This window comes from Melospiza georgiana, unplaced genomic scaffold, assembly GCF_028018845.1.
Source record: "Melospiza georgiana isolate bMelGeo1 unplaced genomic scaffold, bMelGeo1.pri scaffold_29, whole genome shotgun sequence".
In the NCBI taxonomy this organism is placed as follows: Eukaryota; Metazoa; Chordata; class Aves; order Passeriformes; family Passerellidae; genus Melospiza; species Melospiza georgiana.
The window spans coordinates 3,288,694-3,315,727 of NW_026652215.1; the positions used below are offsets into that span (position 1 = coordinate 3,288,694).

Consider the following 27,034-nt stretch of genomic DNA (forward strand, 5'->3'; position numbering starts at 1 on the left):
ATACCCCCTGTGGGATCTCAGCACCTCAGGACTGAGGTGCAGAGAGACCGAGACCACCCTTGGGGGGCTTGGGAGTCCTGGAATGTTGCCAGAAGTGTCTGGTGGCAGGACTTTGATCCTACACAGGAGATGACACCTGTATGAGGACTGGGAGGATTTCACTGGGGTGAATGGTGAAGGGATAAGTTAATTAAGGTGTAGAACACAGGGTTTAGGATTTCTGTACAGGGGGGTCTAAAGAAGTAAGATGGAGGAATTGGGGCGTGTCCTGTCCTTCTTCTTCTTCTTCTTGGCCTCCATCTTCTGTGATGATGGTGGCACTTTGGGATTTTTCTTTACTAGAAGTGCACCGGTTAATAAGAGTAGAAAGTATTGGAGAAAAATTATAAATATTGTACACGTAACTTCGGGTATAAAGATAAGTGACCGCCCCAGGGGCTCGCAGTGTGCCCATGGCTGACTTGCTGTGCAGACCTCTGTCGGGCTGAAAGAAAATCTTTTAGATAAACAATTAATAAACACTGAGACCGAAACAAGATCAGAAGTCTCTCCTCGTCCTTTGAAGCGCGGGCTGTCCAAGGCCACTCTGGGCCTTTCCAGGTCTTTGAAACAGCCGAGAAACCGAGCAAGTGGCATCCCTGAGCTATCTCCGGACATAAAACAGCCAGCAGGAGAAACAGAAAACCGAGAGCGTAAATCAGCCTAAGAGGGCTAAGAAAAACACCAGAAAATCTACATAGAGTGACAAAAAGTGGCACCAAAGTGGCACTAAAGGGACGTCAAATGGCACCGGGTGGCACCAAATTGCAGCAAATTGGAGAAGAGTGGCACTGAATGGCACCAGAGTGGCACCAAAGTGACAAAAAGTGGCACCAGGTGGCACCAAATGGCTCCAAATGGCACCAAAGCGGCATCAAAGGGACACCAAATGGCACCCAGGTGGCACCAGGTGGCACTAAAGGGCACTAGCGTGGCACTGAGTGGCACCAAAGTGGCAAAAATGGCACCAGAGTGGCACTAAAGGGACATCAAGTGGCACCAGGTGGCACCAAGTGGCACCAGGGTAGCACTAAGTGGCCAAAGTGACACCAGGTGGCTCTGAGTGGCATTAGAGTGGCACCAGGTGGCACCAAATGGCACCAGAGTGGCACTGAGTGACATCAAATTGTCACAAATGGCACCAAAGTGGCACCAGGCGGCACTGAGTGACACAAAATGGCACCAAAGTGGCACCAAAGTGACACAAAATGGCACCAGGTGGCACCAGGTGGCACTAAAGGGACATGAAGTGGCACCAAAGCGTCACCAGGGGGTGCCAGGTGGCACTGAGTGGCACCAGAGTGGCACCAAATGGCACTGAATGGCATTAAAGTGACAAAGAGTGGCACCAAATGGCACCAAAGTGTCACCCGGGGGGTGCCAGGCGACACCAAAGTGGCACTAAAGTGGCACCAGGGTGGCACTAAAGGGACACCAAGTGGCACCAGGTGGCACTAAGTGGCACCAGAGTGGCTCTAAGTGGCACTAAATGGCACCAGATGGCACCAAAGTGTCACCAGACAGTGCCAGGTGGCACCAAAGTGGCACCAAGTGGCATCAGAGTTGCACTGAGGGGCACCCAGGGACACCAAGTGGCACCAAAGTGACAAAAAGTGGCACCAAATGGCACCAAAGTGGCACCAAAGTGACAAAAATGGCACCAGGTGGCACCAAATGGCACCTAAAGGGGCATAAAAGTGACAAAAATGGCACCGGGTGGCATTAAAGGGACATCAGGTGGCACCAAATGGCACCAGAGTGGCACCAGGTGGCACCAAGTGGCATCAAATGTCACCAAAGTGTCACCAAGGGTTGCCAGGTGGTGCCAGGTGGCATCAAAGTGGCACCAGGTGGCACCAAAGGGACACAAAAACGGCCACGGGTGGCACCAGGGTGGCACCAGCCCCCCCCAGTGTCCCCAAAGTGTCACCCACAAGTGTCTGAGTGTCCCCAATGTCCCCAAAGTGTCCCCAAATGTCCCAAAATGGCCCCCAAATTTAAGGGACAATTTTGGGGACAAATTGGGGACATTTTGGGGACAATTTTGGAGCAGAATTTGGGGACAATTTTGGGGACAATTCTTGGTGGTTTTGGGGAAACTTTGGGGACAGTTTGGGGTCAATTTTCAGAATATTTGGGGCCATTCTGGGATATTTTGAGGCAAACTTGGGGCATTTTGGGGCATTTTGAGGGAATTTCGGACATTTTGGGTCCATTTTGTGGAAAATATGGGGCCAATTCTGGCACTGTTGGGGTCAATTTGGGGCATTTTGGGGCAAATTTGGGACATTTGGGGGCATTTTGGGGACATTTGGGATCAATTTTGGGCATTTTGGGGTAAAATTTAGGGGGAATTTGGGACATTTTAGGGACAATTATGGGGCAAACTTGGGGCGTTTTGGGGTAAAATTTGGGGACAAATTGGGGAAATTTTGGGGACATTTTGGGGACAATTGTGGGGAAAATTTGGGGTCAACTTTGGGGGCATTTTGGGACATTTGGGGACAATTCAGGGTCAATTTGAGGCAATTTTGGGACAAATTTGGGTCATTTTGGGGACATTTGGGGAAATTTTGGGGACAGTTTTGGGGATTTGGGGGCATTTGGGGACAATTGAGGACATTGGAGGGGCAATTTTGGGATATTTTGGGGTCCATTGGGGACATTTTGGGGTCAATTTTGGGGAAACTTGGGGGCATTTCGGGGTCATTGCAGGAATTCGGGTGAGTTTGGGACATTTTGGGACATTTGGGATTTTTGGGGGAATTTTGGGATTTTTTGGGTTCACGCACAGTAGGGTCAGTGCCAGGAGTTCAATTTGGGGTTTTGGGGAATTTCTGGGACTTTTTGGGGTAAATCTTGGGGGTTTGGGGTCATTTGGGGACATTTTTGTGTCACTCCCTGCAGGTTCAGCATCAGGGGGGGAATTTGGGGTGAATTTGGGATATTTTGGGGTAAATTTTGGGGTGAATTTTCAGATATTTTGGGGTGAATTTTGGGATGTTTTATGACATTTTTGGGGTGAATTTTTGGGTAAATTGGGGGTTTTATGGGGGTGAATTTGGGATATTTGGGGGTGAATTTGGGGGTTTTTGGGTCACTCACAGCAGGGTCAGCACTGGGAGGTGAATTTGGGGTGAATTTGGGATTTTTGGAAATAATTTTGGGTAAATTTTGGGGTGAAATTCTGATTTTTTGGGGGTAATTTTTGGGTGTGTTGGGAATTTAGCTGCTAGTGATTGGAAAATTACAAAGCTGTGGCTAATTCCAAGTCCTGCACCTGTGAGATAGCATGTCCTTGGGCCTGGCTGTAGTAGGATAACAAATAGTGAAAGAGACATGAGAAAAGAGAGATGTAACCCCTAAGGAATGAGGAAGAGTTCATTGTATAGTTTAACCAATAGATTGCTTGGCTTACAGAATATTCATAAGCTTATTATTTGCTGTATAAGTGTTTGATGCTGTGATAAATAGGTATGATTTGTGCTGATAAAAATTGAAACAGTAATCAATATTGATACAGTAATTAATATTTGAGAATAATAAAATAGTTCATAGCTAAAAGTTGTAATGCCAAAGAAGAGAGGGAAAGGAGGGGCTCCACCCACCCCCTCCTTCCTAGCAGATGTTCACAAGGACAGGAGGAAAGAAGCTGAAGATACAGTTGCTAAAAATGACCAAGAACCTGGTTGGGTCCAAGAAAATGCTAATTATAAGGGACTTATTGCTTTGATATGTAGATGCAGTGATACGTTAGTCTTGGCTTACATTGTACTGGCTTGGTGCGCATGTGTAACCCAAAGGTGAATTAAAGGACAACGAAGAAGACTACAGGGCCTTCATCAGTGACGACCCCCAAAGACTTGTGCGACCACCAAACCGAGTGGTGGCGCATGTGTGGTAAAGGTGGTAATGAAGGCGGAGACAGAAAAGTGACGAACCAAAAATAGGAGGAGATGGCATTGAGACATGGCATATAAGGGGTGACTTTCACTTGGCAAGCTTGTACGTGAAGTGGCAAGGGTCATTGAACCCTGCCCTCCGTACCCTGCGGTTGTTTTTGCTTATGAGCTATTATTTGAACCAAATTATCCCTTGTTTATATATTTTTTAAACTATTTAATTAAAATTGTTACTATTTTTAATATTGTTTGGCCTTTTTATGATGGGATAATTGGGCAAACATAACAAGGGGAAGAATCACTGCCCTGCTCCTGCTGGCCACACCATTCCTGAGCCAGGCCAGGAGCCATTGGCCTTCTTGCCCACCTGGGCACTCTGCTGGCTCATGCCCAGTCTGCTGTCCATCAGTCCCTGCAGGTCCCTTTCTGCCTGGCTGCTGTCCAGCCCCTCTGTCCCCAGCCTGTAGCGCTGCAGGGGTTGCTGTGGCCAAAGTTCAAGATCCGGCACTTGGACTTGTTAAACCTCACCTTGCTGGATTTGGGCCCTGGACCCAGCCTGTCCAGCGCCCTCTGCAGAGCCCTCCTTCCCTCCAGCAGATCCACACTCACACCCAGCTCCGTGTCATCTGCGAATTTGCTGATGCTGGACTCAGTCCCCTCATGCAGATCATCAATGCAGATATTGAAATCCACACTGGCTGGCTCTGATCCCTCCAGCCATCCTATGGGTGGCCTGGGATGGCACTCAGGGTGATCTGTTCCATAACCCTGCTGGGCACCCAGGTCAGGCTGACAGGCCTGGAGTTCCCCAGCTCCTCCTTCCAGCCCTTCTTGGGGATGGGCTCACATTGGCACCTCCAGTCCTCTGGGACCTCCCTGCTGAGCCAGCACTGATGGTAAATGATGGAGAGCAGCTTGGGGAGCTCATCCACCAGCGCCCTCATCCCCCTGGGATGGATCCCATCTGCTCCCAGAGACACCTGTGAGCATCTGAGGGGCTCAGCAGGTCCCCAGCTGCTTCCTCCTGAAATACAGGGGGCTGTTCTGCTCCCTGTGCCCATCCACCAGCTCAGGAGAACACTTTTCTTGCGGTAAACCTGTCCTAATATTGAAAATTGAGACAAAGAAGGTGTTAAGTAGGTCAGTCTTTTCCTTATCTTTAGTTACTATATTCTCCACTGCATCCAATAAAGAGTAGAGGTTCTCCTTATCCCTCCCTTTGGTTTAATATTTTTTATAAAAATATTTTGCATTTATTTACAGAAGCTGCCAGGTTAAGTTCTCATTGAGCTTTCATGTCTCAGCTTTTCTTTCTGCTTAACCTAGCAAGATCCTTAAACATTTCTTAAGTTGCCTGACCTTCTGTCCTAAGTTGATGCTCTCTCTTTTTTCCCCTGAGTTCCCACAAAAGCTCCACAGCCAGCCAGGCCAGTAATTTTTCTGAATCGCTCATCTTTTGCCACACTAGGACAGGCTGCTCCTTCCCCCTTAAAATTACTATCTTGAAATGTGTCCATCCTTCCTGGACCCCTTTGTTTTAAGGGCTGTTTCTCTTTAAAAAAATCAGTACCTGATTTGGTACTCCCCAAATCGGCATCCTAAACAAGCCAAAGTCTGCCCTTCCTAATTCCAGTGTAGAGGTTTTCTTGCTGCTCCTTTCCCTTCCCTTTAGGAGAAAGCTGAGAGCAGTCCTGGCCATGCAGCACCATCTCCAGAGCAGGAGGAATCTGCCCTGATGGGGGTCCCCTTGGTTCCATAAGTCTCAGCAATGTCACAGTGCTCTCCACAATTCCATGAGGCCCCACAGTGTCACAATGGTCCCTTGGTCTCACAGGGCGCACAGTGTCACAATGGTCCCTTGGTTCCATGGCCCTGAACTGCAGCTCATCACAAACACTGTCTACTCCAGGCACTGCTGCTGCCCAACCAGCTCCTGGTTCCTTTAGCAGCAGCCCTGGGAACTGTTTTTGTTCCCTCCGTGGCACAACATCCCTGTTCTCACACTGCCAAAGAAAGCTGTTGGTGCCAAGTGCGGCCAGGATGAGCCATTGCTGGGACTGCAGCCCCTCTCTTGGCGCCCTGCAAACAGCGCTCCAAAAGGAGCCCTTGGAGCTCTCCTGGGCCAGCGACTCCCTCTGAGTGGGGCCTCTCCCAGCCGGGAACTCTCACATTTGCTGCACTTGGGGATCCCGAACAACGACGGAGCCTGGGCCGATCCCCCCACTCCTCCAGGCTCAACCCTTCACCCACTGGGGAGATGGCAAAGGATCCACAGGGAGCATTTCCTGCCCTCAGGGGAATTGCTCACAGGTGCCTTGCACTGACTCTTTGTGTCTGTGTGCACACAGGAGTGCCTGTGCTGGGGAAATGTGGCAGAAATGCTGCTCCCTGAGGGGCTTGAGTGCCTTGGATAGCTGAGTCAGTCAGATACCCAGATATCAGTAAGTATGGTTTAGTCAGAAGGTCTAAACTAAATTAAATGCTCCTAGGAATTGTTCTTTTGCTAAGTTTTTAGGTTTAATTTAAGTTATTAGGTAAGGTAAATATTGTTAAGTGTTATTCCTCTGTTAAATTGCTATGTCATGGGTTATAAGTTAGGTCAAATACTGTTAAGTGCTGCTCTTTTAAGGTATCAGTTAGGGTTAAGTGTAAGTTAAGTCCCGTTAGGTTTGACCTCTGTAAGGTTTTGGGCCATATTCCTTTTATCCTTACCCTCATTATCCTTATGTCATACACACAGAGGGACAGTTCTCAGGTAATTTCTGGTTTGATTGACTGGATTTCGTTTGGTTTTGTTGTTGCTTTATTTCCTTCGTGTGCCTGAAGTGTTCAGTCAGAAGCAGAGTGACTTCTTCCAAGGAACTTTGTGCTGCTGTCCCTTAATATTTAATCTAGTTTTTGCTGCTCCCTTGCTAGGGATTTTTTCAGCGCTCTCAAGGCCTTGTTGGCAGCCCTGGCCCAGGCTCTGGCTCTGGGGGACACGGGGACACTGCCGGGGTGTCCCTGTCCCCCTGTGCCACCCCCAGGGCCCCAGCCCCCCGTCCCCGTGTCAGGCTCTGGGGTCGATCTTGTGGAACATCCTCTGGGGGAGGCTCCGGGGCGGGGGGACCCAGGGGGACAGGGGACCCCACTGTGCACGAGCAGGGTTGAACTGCTCTGGGGGGAACTGTGAGGGGGGCTGGGGAAGAGTGACCTGCCCAGGGACCTCACACAGCCCCTGTGATGTCACACTGCCCCTGTGATGTCACACAGCGCCTGTGATGTCACACAGTCCCTGTGATATCACACAACCCCTTATGATGTCACACCGCTACCTGTGATGTCACAGCCCTCTCTGGGATATCACAAAGCACCCTTGTGATGCCACAGAACCAAATCTGGGATGTCAGCCTGGAATGTCATGCAGCTGCACTGTGATGTCACAGAAGGTGCTGTCATGTCACAAAGTCACCATGTGATGTCACAGTCTTTTCTGTGATATCACAGCCTCTTCTATGATGTTACACAGCCACCAAGTGATGTCGCAACCCACTCTGTGATGCCACAGGACCACCCTCTATGATTGCAGGATCTGCTCTATGGCCTCACACCTTACACATCCTCAGGGATGTCACAAAACCCTCCCTGTGATGTCATACTGCCACTCTGTAATTTCACAGCACACACTTTGACCTCACCGCTGGCTCTATGATGACCTCCAGCCATGCCATGATGTCACAGCCTGCTCTGTTATTTCATAGAATACCCTGTGTGATGCTGTAGCTGCTCAATGACCTCACACAACAAACTCTGTGGTGTCACAGCCCAATCTGTGACCTCACACAACCCACTCTGTGCTGTCACACAGCCCCTTGCTGACATCACAGCTGCTCTGTGCCTCTATGACACAGCCACAGAGGTGCTGCTGTGACACAGCCCCCTCTGGGCCATCCCACAGCCCCTGCCAGTGCTGAGCCCCTGTGAGCTCTGTCTGTGCCCTGCTGGTGTCCCTGAGAGGCCCTGGCAGTGCCCCAGCCCTGCTGGGCTGTGCACAGGAGCTGCTCCTGGCCAGAGCTGTCTCTCTGCAGCGCTGCCCTTGCCAGGAGCTGCCTCTGGGCCAGGAGCCCAACCCAGCTCAGCAGCACAGACACAGCACAGGGACTTTAATGATCCTCTGGGCCTTTGGTGCTATTTGCATCAGATTGTGTCCCTCAGATTGGGCTCAAAAAACTTCTCAAGAACTTGAAGTTAAGTTGAAACATGGAAATTTCTTGTAGTTAAATGGGGCCCACTGAGGGACATAACTCTTGTGAAAGTGTCTCCATGTTCCAGTTAGAGCAGAACACTGGAGGCAGTGATGGCAGCTGGGGACAAGCAAGGCAAAGGTGTCTCTGGTGCTGAGCAAAGCTGGATATGTTTGAGGAATGCAAAGGGCCCAGGCCTGAGCCCCAGCCCCTGGCCAGGCAGATCCTGTCCCTCCCTCCTTGCTCAGGGCTCTTGCCAGGATGGGCACTGGTATGTGGGGATGTGCAGTGCCAAGGGCAGGAGCATGGGGCGGCCCCTGCCAGGCTGCTGAGCAGGGACAAGGAGGCAATGAGGCCCCAGGACTGCAAGGGTCACTTGTCCCTTCGTGGCCTCAGGCCCAGGCCCAGCAGCCACGGCCAAAGTGCTGCCCAAGCTGGCTCTGGCAGGGCTGTCTTGCAGCTGCTGCCCATCCCTGTGCCCTGTGCAGCCCAGGCTGTCACACGGTGTCCCTGCCCTGTGCCTCTGTCCCTGCAGGCTGTCGGCATCCCCCGGCTGCCCCAATTGGCTGGGCCCTTCCTTTGCTGCCAGCTCTGCCTCCTGCCTGCCTCTGCCTGCCCACACAAAGCCTTGGGCTGCTCCAGGCTCCTTCTGGGGACGTGCTGTACCACAGCCCTGCCCTGGCAGGGAAATTCCTTTATCCTGGTGTCCAGTCTGGGTCTCCTCAGGTGCCTTTGGAATCAATTCTTTCTTTCTCTGGCTGTTTTCTACCATGTGAAAAGGATCCACCATCTCTGACACCACCCTTCAATCCCTTCCAGGGCTCTACTCTGCTGTCCTCACTCCCCACCCCACTGAGCACAGGGCTCCCATGTCCCTATAAATTGTCAAGTGCTTGAGGCCAGGAGCACCTGGACAAGAGGCACAGTTCTTTTCTATAGGAAGGACACCACAGAACCCCAGGATTTGAAAGCAGATAAGAAGCAGTCACCAGAAGCCAAGGCCAGCCAGAGCTGTCTGTCCTAGCAGTTTTTGTCTTACAGTAACCCTTTGATATTCAAGGAGTTTTGGGGGTGGAATTCCATTTCAGCCATGGGTTCCTGGACTGGAATGACAGTTCTCCATGGGAAGGAAAGGGCAGAGCCCCAGTGTTTCAATGGCTGATGAGAGGCAGCCCCAAGGAGGCCAAGGCCAGCCAGACCTGTGGTCAGGGAAGTATCCTTGGAAAGACAGAATTTGGGGGGCCAAAGCCCACTTTTGTCTACGGGCATCAGGACAAGAACGACAGTTCTTTTCCATCGGAAGGAAAGTGCAGAGCCCCAGTGTTTCAAAGACAGATGAGATCTGGCCCTCAGGAAACCAAGAGAACCTGGATAGATCTGGCAGCTTTTCTCTGCGAGATATCCTTGGATATAAGGAATTTTGGAGGCTGATTCTCAATTTTGGCCATGGATGCCTGGACTTGAGAGATGTTTTTTTCAATGAGAAGAAAAGCACAGGCCCCCAGGTGTTTTGAAAGCAGATGAGAGGTGGTCCCCCAGAGGCCAAGGCCAGCACAGAGTGGGTTGTGTGAGGTCACAGGAAGGGCTATGAGAGCACAGAGTTTGTTGTGTGAGGTCAATGAGACGCTACAGCATCACAGAGGGGATTCTGTGACATCACAAAGCAGGCTGTGACATTATGGCATGACTGTGTGACATCATAGAGATGGCTATGAGCTGAAAGTGTGTGCTGTGCCATTACAGAGTAGCAGTATGACATCACAGAGAGGGTTTTGTGATATCACTGAGGGGATTGTGACATCACACAACTGTCTTTGACATCACAGGGTAGAATGAGCGGACATAGAGCAGATCCTGCCATCATAGAGGCTGGCTCTATGACATCAGAGAGTGGGTTGTGACATCACTGGGCGGCTATGTAACATCATAGGATGGGCTGTGACATCACATAGTGACTTTCTGACACCACAGAGTCCTCTGTGAAATCATAGTGCAGGTGCATGACATTCCAGGGTGACATCCCAGAGCGGGCTCTGTGATGTCACAAGGGTGCTGCGTGATGTCCCAGAGTGGGCTGTAACATCACAGATGACTGTGTGACATTGCAAAAGAGCTATGTGGCATCATAGGGGGTGTGGCATCACAGATGGCTGTGTGAGGTCCCTGGGGAGGTCACTCTGCCCCGGCCCCCCTCACAGTTCCCCCCAGAGCAGTCCAACCCTGCTCGTGCACAGCGGGGTCCCCTGTCCCCCCGGGTCCCCCCGCCCCCAGCCCTGCAGCCTTCCCCAGAGGATGTTCCATGAGATCGACCCCAGGGCCAGACACGGGGACAGGGGGCCGGGGCCCTGGGGGTGGGACAGGGGGACAGGGACCCTCCGGCAGTGTCCCTGTGTCCCCCAGGGCCAGAGCCTGGGCCAGGGCTCATTCACCCTGTTACGAATGAGGCCTTGAGAGTGCTGAAAAAATCCCCAGCAAGGGATCAGCAAAAACCAGATTTAATATTAAGGGACAGCAGCACAAAGTTCCTTGGCAAGAGTCACTCTGCTCCTGACTGAACTCTTCAGGCACATGAAGGAAACAAAGCAACAATAAAACCAAACAAAATCCAGTCAATCAAACCAGAAATCAGGCATGAACTCTTCCTGGGTATGTGTGAGACACAAGGACAGTGAGGGCGAAGGTAAAAGGAATATGGGCCAAAAGCTTAACAGAGCTCAAACTTAACAGGACTTTACTTACACCTTAACTTTAACTGGTACCTTCAACTCCCCAATTTAGCAAAAGAACAGCACTTAACACTAATCTAACTTAAATCTTATGAGTTAGAAATTTATCAGAGGAATTACACTTAACAATCCTTAACTTAGCTAATAAATTAAATGTAACAACTTAGAAAAAGAGCAACTCTTGGCAGCATTGAACTTCGTTTAGACATCGTAACTTATACTTACTTACTGATATCTGGATATCTGACTGACTCAGCTATCCAAGGCACTCCAACCCCTCAGAGAGCAGCATTTCTGCCACATTTCTCCAGCACAGGCACTCCTGTGTGCACACAGATGTCGAAGGAAGGAGACCAGGACACCAGCTGGTTCATCACAGGTCCGGTTTATTGAAGAAAGCATCAAACACTTAGACAGCAAAAAATAAGCTTATGAATATTCTGTAAGCCAAGCAATCTATTGGTTAAACTATACCATGAACTCTTCCTCATTCCTTAGGGGTTACATCTCTCTTTTCTCATGTCTCTTTCACTATTTGTTATCCTACTACAGCTAGGCCCAAGGACACGCTATCTCACAGGTGCAGGACTTGGAACTAGCCACGGCTTTGTACTTTTCCAGTCTCTAGCAGCTAAATTCCTAACACACAGACACAGAGTCAGTGCAAGGCACCTGTGAGCAATTCCCCTGAGGGCAGGGAATGCTCCCTGTGGATCCTTTGCCATCTCCCCAGTGGGTGAAGGGTTGAGCCTGGAGGAGTGGGGGGATTGGCCCAGGCTCCGTTGTTGTTCAGGATCCCTGAGAGCAGCAAACGGGAGAGTTCCCGGCTGGGAGAGGCCCCACTCAGAGGGAGTCGCTGGCCCAGGAGAGCTCCAAGGGCTCCTTTTGGAGCGCTGTGTGCAGGGCGCCAAGAGAGGGGCTTCAGTCCCAGCAATGGCTCATCCTGGCCGCACTTGGCACCAACAGCTTTCTTTGGCAGTGTGAGAACAGGGATGTTGTGCCACAGAGGGAACAAAAACAGTTCCTAGGGCTGCTCCTACAGAAAGCAGGAGCTGGCTGGGCAGCAGCAGTGCCTGGAGCAGACAGTGTTTGTGATGAGCTGCAGAGGAGCTGAGCCCAGGGGCTGTTGGCCAAGGTCGAGCCCCAAGGAGCATTTCTCAGCTGGCAGGGCGGCCTGAGAAGGGGAGGGGGGAATGCAGCAGCACAGGGCCCATGGAACCAAGGGATCATTGTGACACTGTGGGGCCTTGTGAGACCAAGGGACCATTTTGACACTGTGGGGCCTCATGGAATCATGGAGAGCACTGTGACATTGCTGAGCCTCATGGAACCAAACGGACAGTACTGACACTGTGTGGCTCCATGGAATGTAGGGATCATTGTGACACTGAGAGGCCCCATCAAACCAAGGGGCCATTGTGACACTGCAAGACCCCATTAAGCCAAAGGTCCCTTGTGACATTGCAAGACCTCATAGAACCTAATGGAGAGACCATTTGGGCACTGCAGAGCCTCATGGAACCAAGGTCCATTTTGACACTGAGGGAATTCATAGAATCATTGGGACACTGTGAGGCCTTATGGAATAAGGAAAGCATTGTGACACTCTGAAGCCTCATGGAACCAGTGAGACCATTGTGACCCTGGGGATCCTCACAGAACCAAGAAGACCATTGTGATACTGTGGGGCCTTGTGAAAACAAGAGGCCTTTGTGACACTTCAGGGCTGCATGGAACCAAAGGTCCAGGGTGATATTGCAAGGCCTCATGACATCAGTGGTTCATTGTGACACTGGGCAACCATTGTGACACTGCAGGCTGAATAGAACCGAGGGGCCATGGTGACATTGTGGAACTCCATTGAACTAAGAGTTCATTGTGACACTGCAGGGCTGCATGGAACCAAAGCTCCAGGGTGACACACAGTAGCCTCCTGTTATCAATTGTCCATTGTGACACTGTGCAGCCAAAGGGAGACCATTGTGACACCACAAACCCCCAGGATCCAAAGGCCCATTGTAACATTGCAGGCTGCTTGGAACAGAGGAATCGTGTGTCATTGTAGGGCCTGGGGAACTGTCGGGATCATTAGCTTATCAGAGTGACCCCGAGAAAAGTTTGAAAGTCTCTTTTCCCAGCCCGGTGCTTGAAGAAGGAGTCAGGGCTCTTCATTTCTCGGTCTCAAGGTTGTTGATTTTATCTTATCTAATAAAAATTTTCTAGTGCCCTGCCGAGGTCAGCTCACAAAGACAGTCCGAGGCATTCTGCCTGCCCACAGGGCGGTGTTATGTCTTTATACAAAAGCTGTGTATACAATGTTTACAATTTCCAAAACCTATCACCTATGTTAGACCTTGAGCTTCTACTCTAAACCAATCTGTAAGTGCCAACACCACAGCAGAAGATGGAGGCCAAGGAGAAGGAGAAAGGCTGGACACACTTAGTTCCCTCCATCTTGCCCCCATACCAAAACTGCAAAAATCTACTTTTCCACACTGGGATAACTTCACTAATATTCTAATGAAACTGTTGTGGCTTGCTGACCTTCATACAAGGTTGGTAATTTGCTCCACGGGTCATAATCAAAACCACAGGGGCATTTTGGGCTCTGTGCCAGGGTCTCTGAGACCCCTGACAGGGGTCTTGGCTGCTCAGGACAGCCAGAGGGATGTCCTGGGTCCTGACAGGGAACCACAGAGACCATTGTGACACTGCAGGGACTCATGAAATCATTGGGACCATTGTGACACTGCTGGACACTGTGGAACCAAGGGGCGAGTGTGACACTATGGAGCACCATAAAGCCAAGGGAACACAGAACAGGTCTGGCTGGTTTTGCCTCCCATGGACTGCCTGACTGGTCCAACTGATCTTGGCATGTTGAAGGTCGCTTCTCATCTGCTGCTGAAATACTGGGGCTCTGTGCTTTCCTTCTGATGGAAAAGAACTGTCCTTCTTCTCCAAGCACCCATGGCCTGAATTGAGATTTCACCTCCAAACTTCCTTTTATCCAGGGATTGTTCCCATAGGAATAATGCCAGAACAAGTTTTTATGGCAGTGGTTTTGCAAGGGTCACCTCTCATCTTTCCCCAAAACACTGGGGAAGGCCCCGTGTTTTCCTTTCTACAGGAAAGAATTGTGCTGCTTCTCCAGGTGTCCATGGGTGAGATTGGTGCTCCACCTCCACAACTCCCTAGATCCAAAGACTGCTTCCCCACAAAATCTGCCATTCCTGACAAGTCTGGCTGGCCTTGGCCTAGTGAGCCTTTCAACTGCTTTCCAAACACTGGGTCTCTGTGCTTTCCTTCCTATGGAACTGTCCTTCTCAGCCAGGTGCCCATGGCCAGAATTTGGGTTCCCTCTCTAACATTTCCTGTTGTGAAAGACTGGAGGAGATTGTTGGATCAAAACTTTTCATGTGTGAGGGAGGAAGGGGCAGGTCCAGCCGTGCCCTGCCCTGGAACCCCAATCCCCCCAGAGCCTCCATCCCAGCCCAGCAGTGTCTGCCAGTCCCTGGCACAGCACAGGCAATGCTCCACAGCCACGTCTGCAGCCCCCAGCCCAGCTCCTGAGGGACCAAATGAGCCCAAGGCCCACCTGGGGGAAGGGCTCAGGAAGACCAAGGGGTATTTCAGGCTGACCACAAGGCAAGCACACATCTTGACCCTGCCTCCTCTTGGAATTTCCATCTGAACACTGCTGGAATCCAGGAGTTGGTAGCTCTGTGTGTGCTTCTCTAAATCTTTTTTGTATTTCTCTCTTTCCATGTCTTCTTATGTTTCTTTGCTTCTGCAGATATTGAATTACATGAAATTGAACAGGCTTAGAGTTTGTGAAGTCAAATGGGCCAAGTCAATGCTTTGAGATGCGTTTTTTGTTGATTGAATGTCTGTTGTAGTTTGACATGAGAAGAATTTTAAAAAGTAATACAAAAATGTTGTGTAACTGACAATCTGTTAAACCACAAAGACACTGAACACACCTCTGTTAAACACATATGTTAAAGATGAAAAAGCCCAGGAACCTCCTCTTTCTTTTCCAGTCAACAAAGAAGCAACAGGCACTGGCCCCAGCCCCCATCTCAACCAAACCAAACCAAACCAAACCAAACCAAACCAAACCAAACCAAACCAAACCAAACCAAGCCAAGCAACCCTGCCATGGGCTGAGCCCCTTTCCCCCTCCCCAGACCGCCCCCCTCCATTGGCCCTATTCTAACCAAACAAAACCCCAACAACTCCCAAACAGGAAAACAAAAGAGGCTACAAAACCCCAACAGAACAAAGCTGGCCGCAGCAATTAAAATCTTACCATCAAGTCCCCTCCCCCAAGACAATTAAAACTAAAAAATTTACAACCTACAACCCATACAAAATAACCCTACAACTACTATTAAACACAATAAAAAGCCCCAAACCAGTCATAAAAGCAATCTTAATACAACTCAACCACAACTTCCCCCAAAAGTTATCAGCGGGTCAGGTGTAAATCCTTTCAATACTTCAAACCTCCCTCAACTGAAAAAAAAAAAATAAAAACCAAAGCAAAAAACCATAAAACCATAAAAGTCAGTAAAAAGTTAAATCTCTGCCCCAAAAATGAAGAAAATTCATTTTAAAACTAAAATCTTATAAACTATAAAGAAAAAACTCTTTTACTTAAAAACACATGAAACTATAAAAAAATTCAAATTAATCAAAATTATTCAAATTAATAAAAGAAAAACCTACATGGTAAATAAATAAATGTTAAAATAACTGTAATTTTACAAAAAGTTTAAACAGAGGGAAAAAAAAGTAATCCAGTATCCCCAAGAGAAGATCTCTATTGTCAGAGATAAAAATAATTTTAAAAGAAAATAATAAAAACTTTAAACAGCTCATCTTTAAAACAATACCCCTTAAGTTGACATGACCCATCAACAAGCTGTAAAAAAGCTTGTAGCAATAAAAACATCACAATAACAAAGATCCCCAGACAACTGTTATCCATGACAAAACTAAGAACAAAAAACAACCTATTTTTTTCCTCTTGTAAAAAAATCTCCATAACCTTAACAAGAAAAACTTCTCCCCACAGTAAACTAAAATAATTCATTCTAGAAATAGTGAACTGACTAGCAATTTCTAGTTTAGTTTCTTTACATTTTCAGTAAAATGAAAAAGATGTAAAGGAAAAAAAAAGTATTCTAAAAAATTTATTTTAATTCTTACTACCTTTTATTTTATTTTACTTTAATAAATTTTTATTTATACCCTTTTAAAATTTTAAGCCTCCTATACCTTTCTTGTAATCCTATCTCACAACAAGTTAAATACATAAATAATTAACCAGCACTAAAACCCTACATACTCATCAGTATATTAATTAGGAAATCTCAAGATTAGAAAGATCTATAATTAACAAACAAAAAGCACTACAGTGTCATAAAAAACATTTTGCCAAAGTTTCTCTGATTTTCCAAAGTTGCCAGTAAAGGCTGTTTTGTTGTTTTGAGTTCCTGAGAATCTCTAGTTCGTATATCTCTAGGGAGTCCAACTCACAGTACACTAGCAATTGTAATTCTTTTCAAATGTCTCCTTGAGAGAATTGTTTGGCGTTTAGGGGGCAGGGCTTGTGTGTCCTGCTTGGCACAGCCCAGGCAGGGCTTTCCCAGCCACATTCCACACTCCATTGCCCAGCTGGAGCCGCTGCTGCCTCTGAGTTGTGCTGCCCCAGCCCCAGGGACGCTCTCCTTGTCTGCCCATTCCCCCACGGTCTCTGGGCAGGGATGGCCTCAGTGGGGGCTGCTGACATCCTCAGCACCTTGGAGGCTGCTGCTGAATTTTCCCGCTCCAGAGGCTTGTTCAGCCTTCAGTTCTTGAGTGCAGGAATTCAGTGTCCCAGGGCTCATTAACATTCAGAACAGCTGAACAAGCCAAGCCTCTGGGGATGATTTTATTTCAGTTTCCAAATCTTGTGTGATTAACAAAGAGAGATTTCATAAGTGCATTCAACTGAATATGTTCTATTTAAAAAGACAGTGAGAAAACATTTTTTAGGTCCTATTTATTTTTTTTCCCCCTGTTAATAGCAATCTCCAATTGAATTTGAATCCATGTACCTCTTCATGTAGTTGGAACAGATATGAAAATCAAGACTGTGACGTTTTTCACAGGGGTTCTTGGGTGAGGGAAGAGATGAGGATCTGACTCCATGTTCCAGAAGGCTTGATTTATTATATTATGATATATAATTCATTAAAACTATACTAAAAGAATAGCAGAAAATGTTTCATCAGAAGGCTTAGGTAAGAAGAGAAAAGAAAGAAATTATAACAAAGGTTTGTGGCTCGAGCTCCGTGTCCAAGCCAGCAGGGCTGTGATTGGCCATTAATTACAAACAACTACATGAGACTAATCACAGATCTACATGCTACCTTCCACAGCAGCAGATAATCATTGTTTACATTTGGTTCCTGAGGTCTCTCAGCTTCTCAGGAGGAAAAATCTTAAAGAAAGGATTTTTCATAAAAGTTCTCTGCGACATAAGACCCTTCATGGCTGACAATCAATCAGACTCTGTCCCTACCCCCACCCCACCCTTTCCCCCATCCCAGCCCTGGCACTCAGGGCAGCCTTGTGCAAATCTGAGCTCCCTCCAGCCCAGGCTGCACCTGCAGCTTTCAGCTCCTTGGCTCCAACTCCCACCTGCTTTCCTTGGAGAAGGAGTTGCCTGAGACACAGAGGGATGTTCATTTCTTGTCAGCCAACAAAGCCAAGGGAAGGCACAGCTCCATCATATGCCAAAATCATTCTTCTGCAAGGTATTAAATCCACTTTGCACAGCAGACATCTCAGAGCAATGGAAAACACCTTCTGTGCCCAGCACAGATCCCAACAGATCCTCCCGTGAAAACCCTCCCTGCCCCAATTCTGCCCAGATTTGCTCTTTGCACACATGAGTCACACACTGAAGTCAGGAGCTCCCTCCATACCCAGAGGGAGGAAAAGAGAGAAAGGAGATGAAGAGCTCCCCTGTGCAGAGCCAAGGTCCAAGTGCCCCTGCAGTGGGAGCCACAACTCATCAGGTTTGTGTCCTTTGGGCTCAGGGCCTGGTGATACTCAGAGGCACAGGAAGGTTTCTTGCCAAAAAACAGAAGTTGAACATTTGAACAGTTTAATAACCATCACAGCTCTTCCCTTGGATCTCTGGGATGTCCCAGCACCATCTGACATGTCCACCATTCCCCATGGATTGTCGTATAGCAAGAGTTTTGGACAAAGACATAAGAAATGGTAATTCTATGATAGATATAAACACAATTAGGATGCTGTCTAATGTGATATTTATTTAAACTTCAGAAAGATTTGACAACTCCCTGATGTTCAATGCATGAAATGAGTTAGTTGAGAGGTACTTGAATGACCAGAGAGCATCTGGATGAGAAAATCTGGGAGCGATGGAAAGGACATAGATGGAGCTGCTCTAAATGAAGAGATGTTCTTACACAGGGCCATTTCAACAGGACAGCTGGAAACACCTGAAGGGAAGGGGTGATTAAATATTAGAGTGAATGTTTGTGGCAAAGGCAGAGGGGAAGATGAGTATTTCTTCTCCTGCCTTCAGAAGAAGAATCTAGCACATCCAGGAAATTCCTGTTCCAGGAGAGAAAATGTTTACATTTCTCAAAAGTTCTCAAAAGACCCAGAAAATAAAGATTTGCTTGTATATTATGAAACTAACAGGTATTAACACCTGTGCCCCTTTCCAGACATCAGCTGTGTGCCCATGAACAGGCAGTGCCACTTGTGCCCTGAGGTGCCCAGCTGGGACTGGATCTCTCTGAGAGCACCTGAAGGAGAGCAGAGCACTTTGCAATCTGCAGGTCCCTGACAGCCCCGCAGGGCTCCTGTCCCATCAACATCTGCTCTGCTCCAGTGTGAAACAGGGCCCAGCATGGTGCTGGGATCATCAGAGAGCTGAGGTGTGTGCTGGAATTCAATGCCCTCCCTATCCCGCAGCAGCCCTGCATTTCCCTCCTGCAGCCTTGGTCTCCAGCACAGCCATGGAGGCTCTTTGGGCTCTGGACTGTTCCTGCAGCCCCCAAGGGCAGCTGAACTCTGCCTTTGGCACAGTCAGGCCTGGCCAGCACAGGCCATACTCAGCAATTGCTTCTGTGTGCCTGGCCTTGCTGTCAGCCCCGGCAGCGGCTGCGTGGCCCCTTTGTGGCCCTGTGATGGCCCAGCCATGGTGGCCCAGGCCCTGTGCAGGCCCAGGCCAGGCCAGGAGCATTGCGGCTGGATACAGCCCCTGTGCCATGGTGCCCACAGCAGCCTTGGGGCTCTGTGCTCCATGGCCTCCCTGCTGGGCAGCCTCTGCCAGCTCCTGCAGAGCCCGTGGCACCTGTGGGACTGCACAGACAGCCCTGCTCCGGGTTCTGCCGGCCTCTGGGCCAGAAGAGAGACTGGCCAGGGCTGGCCATGGCCGGGAACAGGCCCTGAGCCCCACAGGAGGATGGAGCTGGGCCACAGCCAAACTCAGCCCAGGCCAAAGCTGGGCTCAGCAGCCAGGGCTGCCAATGTATGGGCACAGAGGCTGGCACTGACAAATGTTGTGGGCCCCCTCCCTGCTCTGTCCATGCCACCAAGGGCACAGAGCAGCCTCCTCTCTGGGACACTTGCCTGTTTGCAATGCCTTGCACAGGTGCTGGCCCTGCCCCACAAGGCCTGGCCTGAGTCCTGCCCCTGCACGCTCAGCCAGGCTGAGCTGGACACTGATGGTTTCTGGGCCAGGCTCTCTGAGCCCAGCCCAGCTCCCTGCAAGCTCTGCCACCTGCCCTGAGCTCTGGGCAGCACCAAGGGCCTCTCCCCAACCCAGCTCAGCCGGCTCTGGCCCCACAGCTCTGCTCAGGCCAGGCTGCTCTGGGCACTGCCCCACGGCCTCAGCCCCTGGCAAGGGCACAGCAGCAGCTGCAACTGCCACAGGACTCAGCCCCAGCTATGGGGGAAGGTGCTTGGCCAAGGCCAAAGGAGGCTCCCTGGCTGCCCTGCTCCCCTCGGGCTGAGGTGCTGAGAGCTCTGCAGCCCCTGCTGCCATCCCATCTGCCCAGGGCAGCACAAGAGCTGCGGCCTTGGGGCCCTCAAGAGCTGCTCCTGCTCCAGGCCCAGGGCCCATGCCAAAGCTGGGGCAGCCACAAAGCTGTGCCCATTTCTGTTCATTGTTGCTCTGATGGGGATGGATCCTCAGCCACTTGGATTTTACTCCTCCAGAGGCTTCTTCTTTCTTCAGCACTTCATTTCAGGAATTCAGTGAGGAAAGCTCATAAACATTTGCTCAAAACACTAGAACAATACAAGCCCCACGGAAAAAAATCTAATTTTTCAATATTTCTGATGTTAATTCACAGGTGTATTAAAAGTGAAACTACTATATTGAAAAAAAAAAAAAAACAGAACTGTTTTGTCCTGTTTTCTTTTACTATTTATGTATTGATATCAGCAATGTCCAGTTGGTATTTACCCCCAGAACCTTCTAATGCATTCTGAACATATATGAAAATCAAGACCCTTCATGGCTGACATTCAAACAGACTTTTTCCACACCTCCTCCCCACCATTTCCCTCATCCCATGCCTGTAACTCCTATGGATCAGGAATGGTGTGGCCAGCAGGAGCAGGGCAGGGATTCTTCCCCTGTGCTCAGCACTGGTTGGGCAGCCCCTTAAATGCTGTGTCCAGTTCTGGCCCCCAATTTAGGAAGGACATGGAGGGGCTGGAGCATTTCCAGAGAATGGCAACAAGGTTGGGGAGGGGTCTGGAACACAAGAGCTTTGAGGAGTGGCTGAGGGAGCTGGGGTTGTTTATCCCTGAGAAGAGGAGGCCCAGGGGCGACAAGGCAGTGTTGGGACACAGGTTGGACTTGATGACCTCCAAGGTCTTTTCCCACCTTGCTGACTCTGGGATTCTCTGAAACCACCCTTGGAGCATGAACTGGGAGTTCATGAGAAGTTCCAGCAGCCCAGGTCCCTCAGCTTCTCCTGCCAGCCTCAAAGCCCATCCTGTCAGTCCTGCAGAGCCTCTGCAGCTCCTCCTCACTGCCCAGAACAGGGAGCCCCAGAGCCAGACACAGCAGCCCAGATGTGCCCCCCTGGCCTGGGGTGCCTCTGGCAAGGGAATAGCACCAGGCACTGCAGGAGCCTGCAGACAATTCCTGCAGCCCTTGTAGGATGATCCTGCTCCCCAAGGGACGTTCCCATGGTGCCAAGTCAGGAACTGCAATGGGGAGTGGGGCCAGAGAGGAAAGGGCAAACAGGGATGGGCTGTTTGCAGGGGAGGGAACAGGGGTGGGCAATGGGAAGAAATCTGAACCAAGGAAGAGTAAAGAAAGCAAAGATGAAGCCAAAGAAATGCTGAGGGCAGTTTGGGAGTGGCTGCCAGGCATCCCTGGCTCTGAGCAACAGCGTCTGCAGTGGCACAGGAAACTCCCAGCTCATGGGAACAAACATTCTGGCTGAGTGCAGAGGCCAGGACAAAGCTGAGTGGTTTCCCTGGTGTCCCCCAGCCCTTGCTGGCCCCAGAGGCTGATGGCATTTGTGCTTCTGGATCATGTCTCCACACCAACAGCAATGGGCTGCTCATGGGACTTTACTGTGCTGAGCATTGGCCTGGCTGTGTTCTTGAGAGAGCCTGGGCAAGGAGCCTGGAGCCCCCAGGCCCTGGGCTGAGGCATCAGCGCTGCCCCAGCAGTGCCCATGGCCTGTCCCCGCTGCAGCCCCGGCACTGCCACCCCCAGGACTGTGCCCAGCCCCGAGAACACTCAGGCCCTACAGCAACACCAGGGCAGCGGGGCAGGGCCATGGCAGCAGCACTGGCAACACCAAGTGCTGCTGCTGCTGGGTACAGCTGCTGTGCCAGCACTGATCTGCCCCAGCTCTGCACACAGACATTGCTGCTGCAGCTCCAGAGAAGGCAACAAAAGGGCATCTCTGCAGAAAACTCTGCTGGGAGATCCTTTAGTTCATTTATAGCCACCGAGAGTGCAGCCCCTCATTGACACAGTCTGTGACCACAGGGAAGATGGATAGAAACAAAATGAGAAATGTCTTTAATAATGACATTTCTCTGTGAACAATATAGTGGGGCTTGACAGCTGGCTTACAAGGAAAACTGAATTCATAGATGAAATAACAATTGATGATTTAAGAGTCTATCCATAGCAAGGAAGAAAACAAGGCATCTGCATGAGAACAGATTATAAAAGATACATGCAAATTTTTATAAGCTAGACTAGGTGCATATGTAAATGTGTATATGGGCCTTATTAAATTTCTGTAAAACTTTTGCGAATATATTGATACTAATAGCTTTACTCCAATGAATATAAGAAGTTTTTGTGATGTAATTAAGGACTTAAGATGATGCTTTGTTAAAAGCATATAAACTAGAGAACACACAATATAAAAACGTTTTCTTCTTTGACGCAAATCACGTGTGCGTAGGTCACATCCAATCCAACAATATCAGACATGATTAAAAAAGTAAAACAAAGAGAAAGAACCTCCAAAATGAAACCAACGAGAAGTATCTAAAATGACTTTTATTACAAGTGATTGGCAGAAATGGGCCAGAAGTTAAATGTTTCCAAACCCATCCAGTCATCAGTCTCCTCACAGCAGCCTTGAGCTCCTGGTTCCTCAGGCTGTAGATGAGGGGGTTCAGGGCTGGAGGCACCACTGAGTACAGAACTGAAAGGGCCAGATCCAGGGATGGGGAGGAGATGGAGAGGGGCTTCAGGTAGGCAAATGCTGCAGTGCTGATGAACAGAGAGACCACAGCCAGGTGAGGGAGGCAGGTGGAAAAGGCTTTGTGCCGTCCCTGCTCAGAGGGGATCCTCAGCACAGCCCTGAAGATCTGCACATAGGAGAAAACAATGAACACAAAACAGACAAATGCTAAAGAGATGGAAAAAACAATAACCTTAAGTTCCCTGAGGTATGAATTCGAGCAGGAGAGCTTGAGGATCTGGGGGATTTCACAGAAGAACTGGCCCAGGACATTGCCATGGCACAGGGGCAGGGAAAATGTATTGGCTGTGTGCATGAGAGCATAGAGAAAGGCACTGGCCCAGGCAGCTGCTGCCATGTGGGCACAAGCTCTGCTGCCCAGGAGGGTCCCGTAGTGCAGGGGTTTGCAGATGGACACGTAGCGGTCATAGCACATGATGATCAGGAGGAAAAGCTCTGCTGAGATGAAGAACAGAAAGAAAAAGAGCTGAGCAGCACATCCTGTATAGGAGATGCTCCTAGTGTCCCAGAGGGAATTGTGCATGGCTTTGGGGACAGTGGTGCAGATGGAGCCCAGGTCGCTGAGGGCCAGGCTGAGCAGGAAGAAGAACATGGGTGTGTGCAGATGGTGGTCGCAGGCTACGGCGCTGATGATGAGGCCGTTGCCCAGGAGGGCAGCCAGGGAGATGCCCAGCAAGAGGCAGAAATGCAGGAGCTGCAGCTGCCGCGTGTCTGCCAATGGCAGCAGGAGGAAGTGGCTGATGGAGCTGCTGTTGGACATTTGCTGTGCCTGGCCATGGGGACCTGTTCATGGAGAAAAGGATAGTGAAGGGTTAGAGGAGATCCCTGTATCCAAAAGCAAAGCCAATTCCCATACACCATCGTCTGTAATACACAGACAGTGTCTTTAGTTTTTTTAGTTAGGAGGTTTTCTATATATGCTCCCCCATATCTCTGCTGCTGCTCCTGCATATCAGAAACCCTCAGCATTTCTGAGGCACTCTGGGAGAGCAGAGAAAATGGAGACGGGGGGGGAGATGGTCTGTCACTTTATTCTGTTTGGAGTTTGTCTGGGCTTTCACTGTTCTCAAATGGAGAATGTTCACACTCCCACGTTTTCCTTAAAATTCCTCAGGTACTGCAGAGAGCAGATGGATGCACCACAGCCCAGCTCCACGTTTGTAGACAAGGACTCACATTGCTCATTTCAACAACCCAGCATCATTTCAGTGTCAGAACACCTCTGCCTTTCCCCATCAATCCTATAACCCAGAGATGTTACAGGACAGGTTTGCACCCTGCTTGGAGCATTGAAGCTCCAAGCTTGGACTGAAATCTCAGAGGGACTTCCAAGTGTCCTTATGATGGCATTGGATGAGGGAGATGCAGCTCCTTCCCTGGCTGCACTGACAGCATGGACCAGAGCTGGGCACTGGGGACAGCATCACCCTGAGCCAGCTCTGCCCCCTGCCAGAACCCCCAGGGCGGAGAAGCTGCTCTCAGCCCTGTGCTCTGCAGAGGGAACTGGGCCCAGGGCTGCAGAGCTGCCCCACGGCTCTGCTGCAGCTCTGCCTGCACAGGAGGGGCTGCACGCCTTGGAGCCCCGGCCCTGAGGGCAGAGGCTTGACTGGGGGCACAGGAGGGAGGGGGCTTGTTCAGAGGGAGGGGCTGCACAGGTGGGGATCCTGTGGACATCTCTTAACTCTCCCTGCCACAGCATCTCTGGGTTTTGTTTTCTCTCCTTGCCTGCTCTTCTCTCTGCTTCCTGGGGATTTTCCTCCTGCAGGTGTTTCCCTGTGCCTGATCTCTCCCTGTCAGCACTCACAGACCCCAAATCTCTGGGCACTCTCCCTGGCCTGACAGAACCCTGCCTCTTTGCAGGGCACTGGCTGGGAGCAGGTTTTGTTTGCAGCTTGGAGAAAAGACAGCTCAGACTGAGCCTGACGGGTCCAGCAAAGGCGATGGTGGTGCTGTCCATGGGCAGAGTGGCTGAAAGAAAATTAGATATCTCCTTTTGATCACTAAAACGTATAGTTTGCATTGTCTCAGGCACTTGGCAAAATTAATAATAAATAATTAATAATCAACCTTTAATATTTACCTCCCCCTCCCTGCCATTGTCCAATATTAGGAAACTGAATACAATGTCTTAGGAAATTATCCTCATTTTTTACAAAGTCCTTGTCTTGGAAATATTCTATGACGGATCAGAAACCATCAGCATGTCAGAGATTCAAGAGCATTTCACCTCCCCTGCACCAGAAATATGCAGAGTTGTACTCACAGAGTCTGTAGGCACTGGGATGTTCCAGCTTGAGGAGATAGCTCCAGGAGCTGCAGCTGCATTGTCCAGCAGCCAGAGGTTTCTGTGCCAAGGGCTGGCAGTGATTCTGCCCCAGGCACTTCTCAGCACCTTCCCAGCCCTGACTGATTGAAGCTCTCTGTGCCTCTGTGCTGTGCCCAGGGTGGCTTCAGGCAGTGCCCCAGCCCTGCTGGGCTGGCAGAAGAGCTGCTCATCAAGAGAAATGTGCTTTTGAAGCTCCTCTAGGTTACCAGGAGCTGCCTCTGTGCCAGGAGCCCAGCCCAGCTCAGCAGCACAGACACAGCACCAGGACTTTAATGAGCCTCTGGGGCTTTGTGCTCAGTCCCTGAACACCAGTCCCTGAGAGGGAGCTGAAGAAACCTCTCCAGAGCTCCAAGTCAGAATCCAACTCCGAAGTTTCTTGGACTTTTAATGGGTTCCTCTGAGGGACACAACAGAGAAAGTGTCCCCAGGCCCCAGGCAGAGCAGCAAACTTGAGGCAGTGATGAGAGGTGGGGAAAAAGAGAAGCCAAGTCTTGGTGCCCTGGGGCACAGCAGCAGGGTCTGCGCTACCAAGGGCTGTGAGGAGACACCTTGTTCTGAGGCCCTGGGGCCTCCTGGCACAGCCCCAGCCAGGCTGGGCACTGTCAGCCCTTTGTCCTGCCCTTAGCATCCCCCCCTAGCCCACATCCCAGTGGCCTCAAGGTTTTGCTGGAAGGATTCCCTGGGGAGCCTTGCTCAGGAATGGCCCTGGGGGCTCCTTCACGCTCCCTGCAGGGACTGCAGATTTTACAAAGGTCTTTGGGTTTTGCTTTTGCCTTAGAGTCTCTGAGAGGTTTGTGCAACCCTGGCCTCCAATTATCTGCTGTAATTATTCCCTGGAGAGGCTTTGTCAGTAACAACACTGAGCGGGGCTCATTAATACTTCAAGGTACTTCAGTTATTTTAAGGTACTTTCTGTTTCCCTTTTGATACAGACTCTGTGAGAGGTTTGTGCAATCATGGCCCCAATTATCTGCTTTAACCAGTCCCTTGAGGGCTTTGTACTGACACTCAGTGGGGCTCATTAATGCTTTGAGATACTCAAGGTTTTTAAGGTAGTATGGATTTTTCCTTTCTACACTGAATTTCTCAGAGAATTTTTTGCCATCCTGGCCTCCAATTCTCTCCTCCAATGAGTCCATGAGGAGCCTGTGTTGGGGATGGACCTCAATGAGACCTATTCATGCTTTGAGACACTTTGGGGTTTTTCTCTGACTTTGACTCCTGGAAAGGTTCGTGCAATCTCCTCTCAAGCCCTGATGTTCAAGGGCTCAGCTCCAAATGCACCACGGGGCTCATTAGGATCGAGCCTGTGCTGACAAACCATGGCTCTGCCTTGATTTTTTCCTGGTCTGGAGCAGTTCTTTAGGAAGTATTCCTTTTACAGTTATGGAGAATTATTTTAAACAGCTTCTAAGAAATATGTATTCCTTTCTTAAAGGGTGTCTTTTATTGCTGTTCTTACTATACAAGAGGTGATTGCAGCATTCTGTGATTGATATTGATCCAGGGTGTCTCCTAAGTTGGTCTGGCCAGATCAGGGAAATTGTACCTTGGAGCTGACCGAGTGTGGACAACCTTGCCCCACATTCCCCAACCCCATGTGAGAAACAATTTTTAATTTCAAATATTTTAAATGGTTTATTAAGGCCATATCAAAATACAACAGAAGACTGAATAAAGAAAAGAATGCAGCACCAGGAGCAAAGGATTCAGTCACTGTGTGCTCATCTACAAAATGGATGTTCTGTCTTTTACACCTCTAGCCCCTCCCAAGGTCTTTTTATCGACTCCTTCTTCACTGTCCAGTGGTGGAGATCACTGTCTAACATCTTGATTGGAGGTCAGGGGCTGCCATAGTAACAAGCCAACCTTCCCAAATGCCCCAACTACTGAGGCCATCCTGTGATAACAATGCAAGGGGGAGGGGAAGGATAACTATACATCTAAAAAACTTTTCTTAACATATATTTAATATTCACCCCTTAATTGTGATAGTCAACCATAGAATTACTCATCTATAACAAGCTCCCCT

At 49.6% G+C, this 27,034-nt stretch overlaps 1 protein-coding gene across 1 annotated transcript in view; it reads right to left on the reverse strand.

Moving 5' to 3' along the window:
- The window catches only part of LOC131096360 (olfactory receptor 14J1-like), a gene marked incomplete at its 5' end in the record, with an annotated part of 36,429 nt that extends 13,104 nt beyond the window's left edge, over positions 1 to 23,325 (reverse strand). Inside the window, one exon of the mRNA XM_058044700.1 lies at positions 22,519 to 23,325. Within this exon, the coding sequence (XP_057900683.1) occupies positions 22,519 to 23,325 (807 nt within the window). The remainder of the gene's footprint in view (positions 1 to 22,518) is intronic.
- Between the last annotated feature and the right edge of the window lie 3,709 nt (positions 23,326 to 27,034).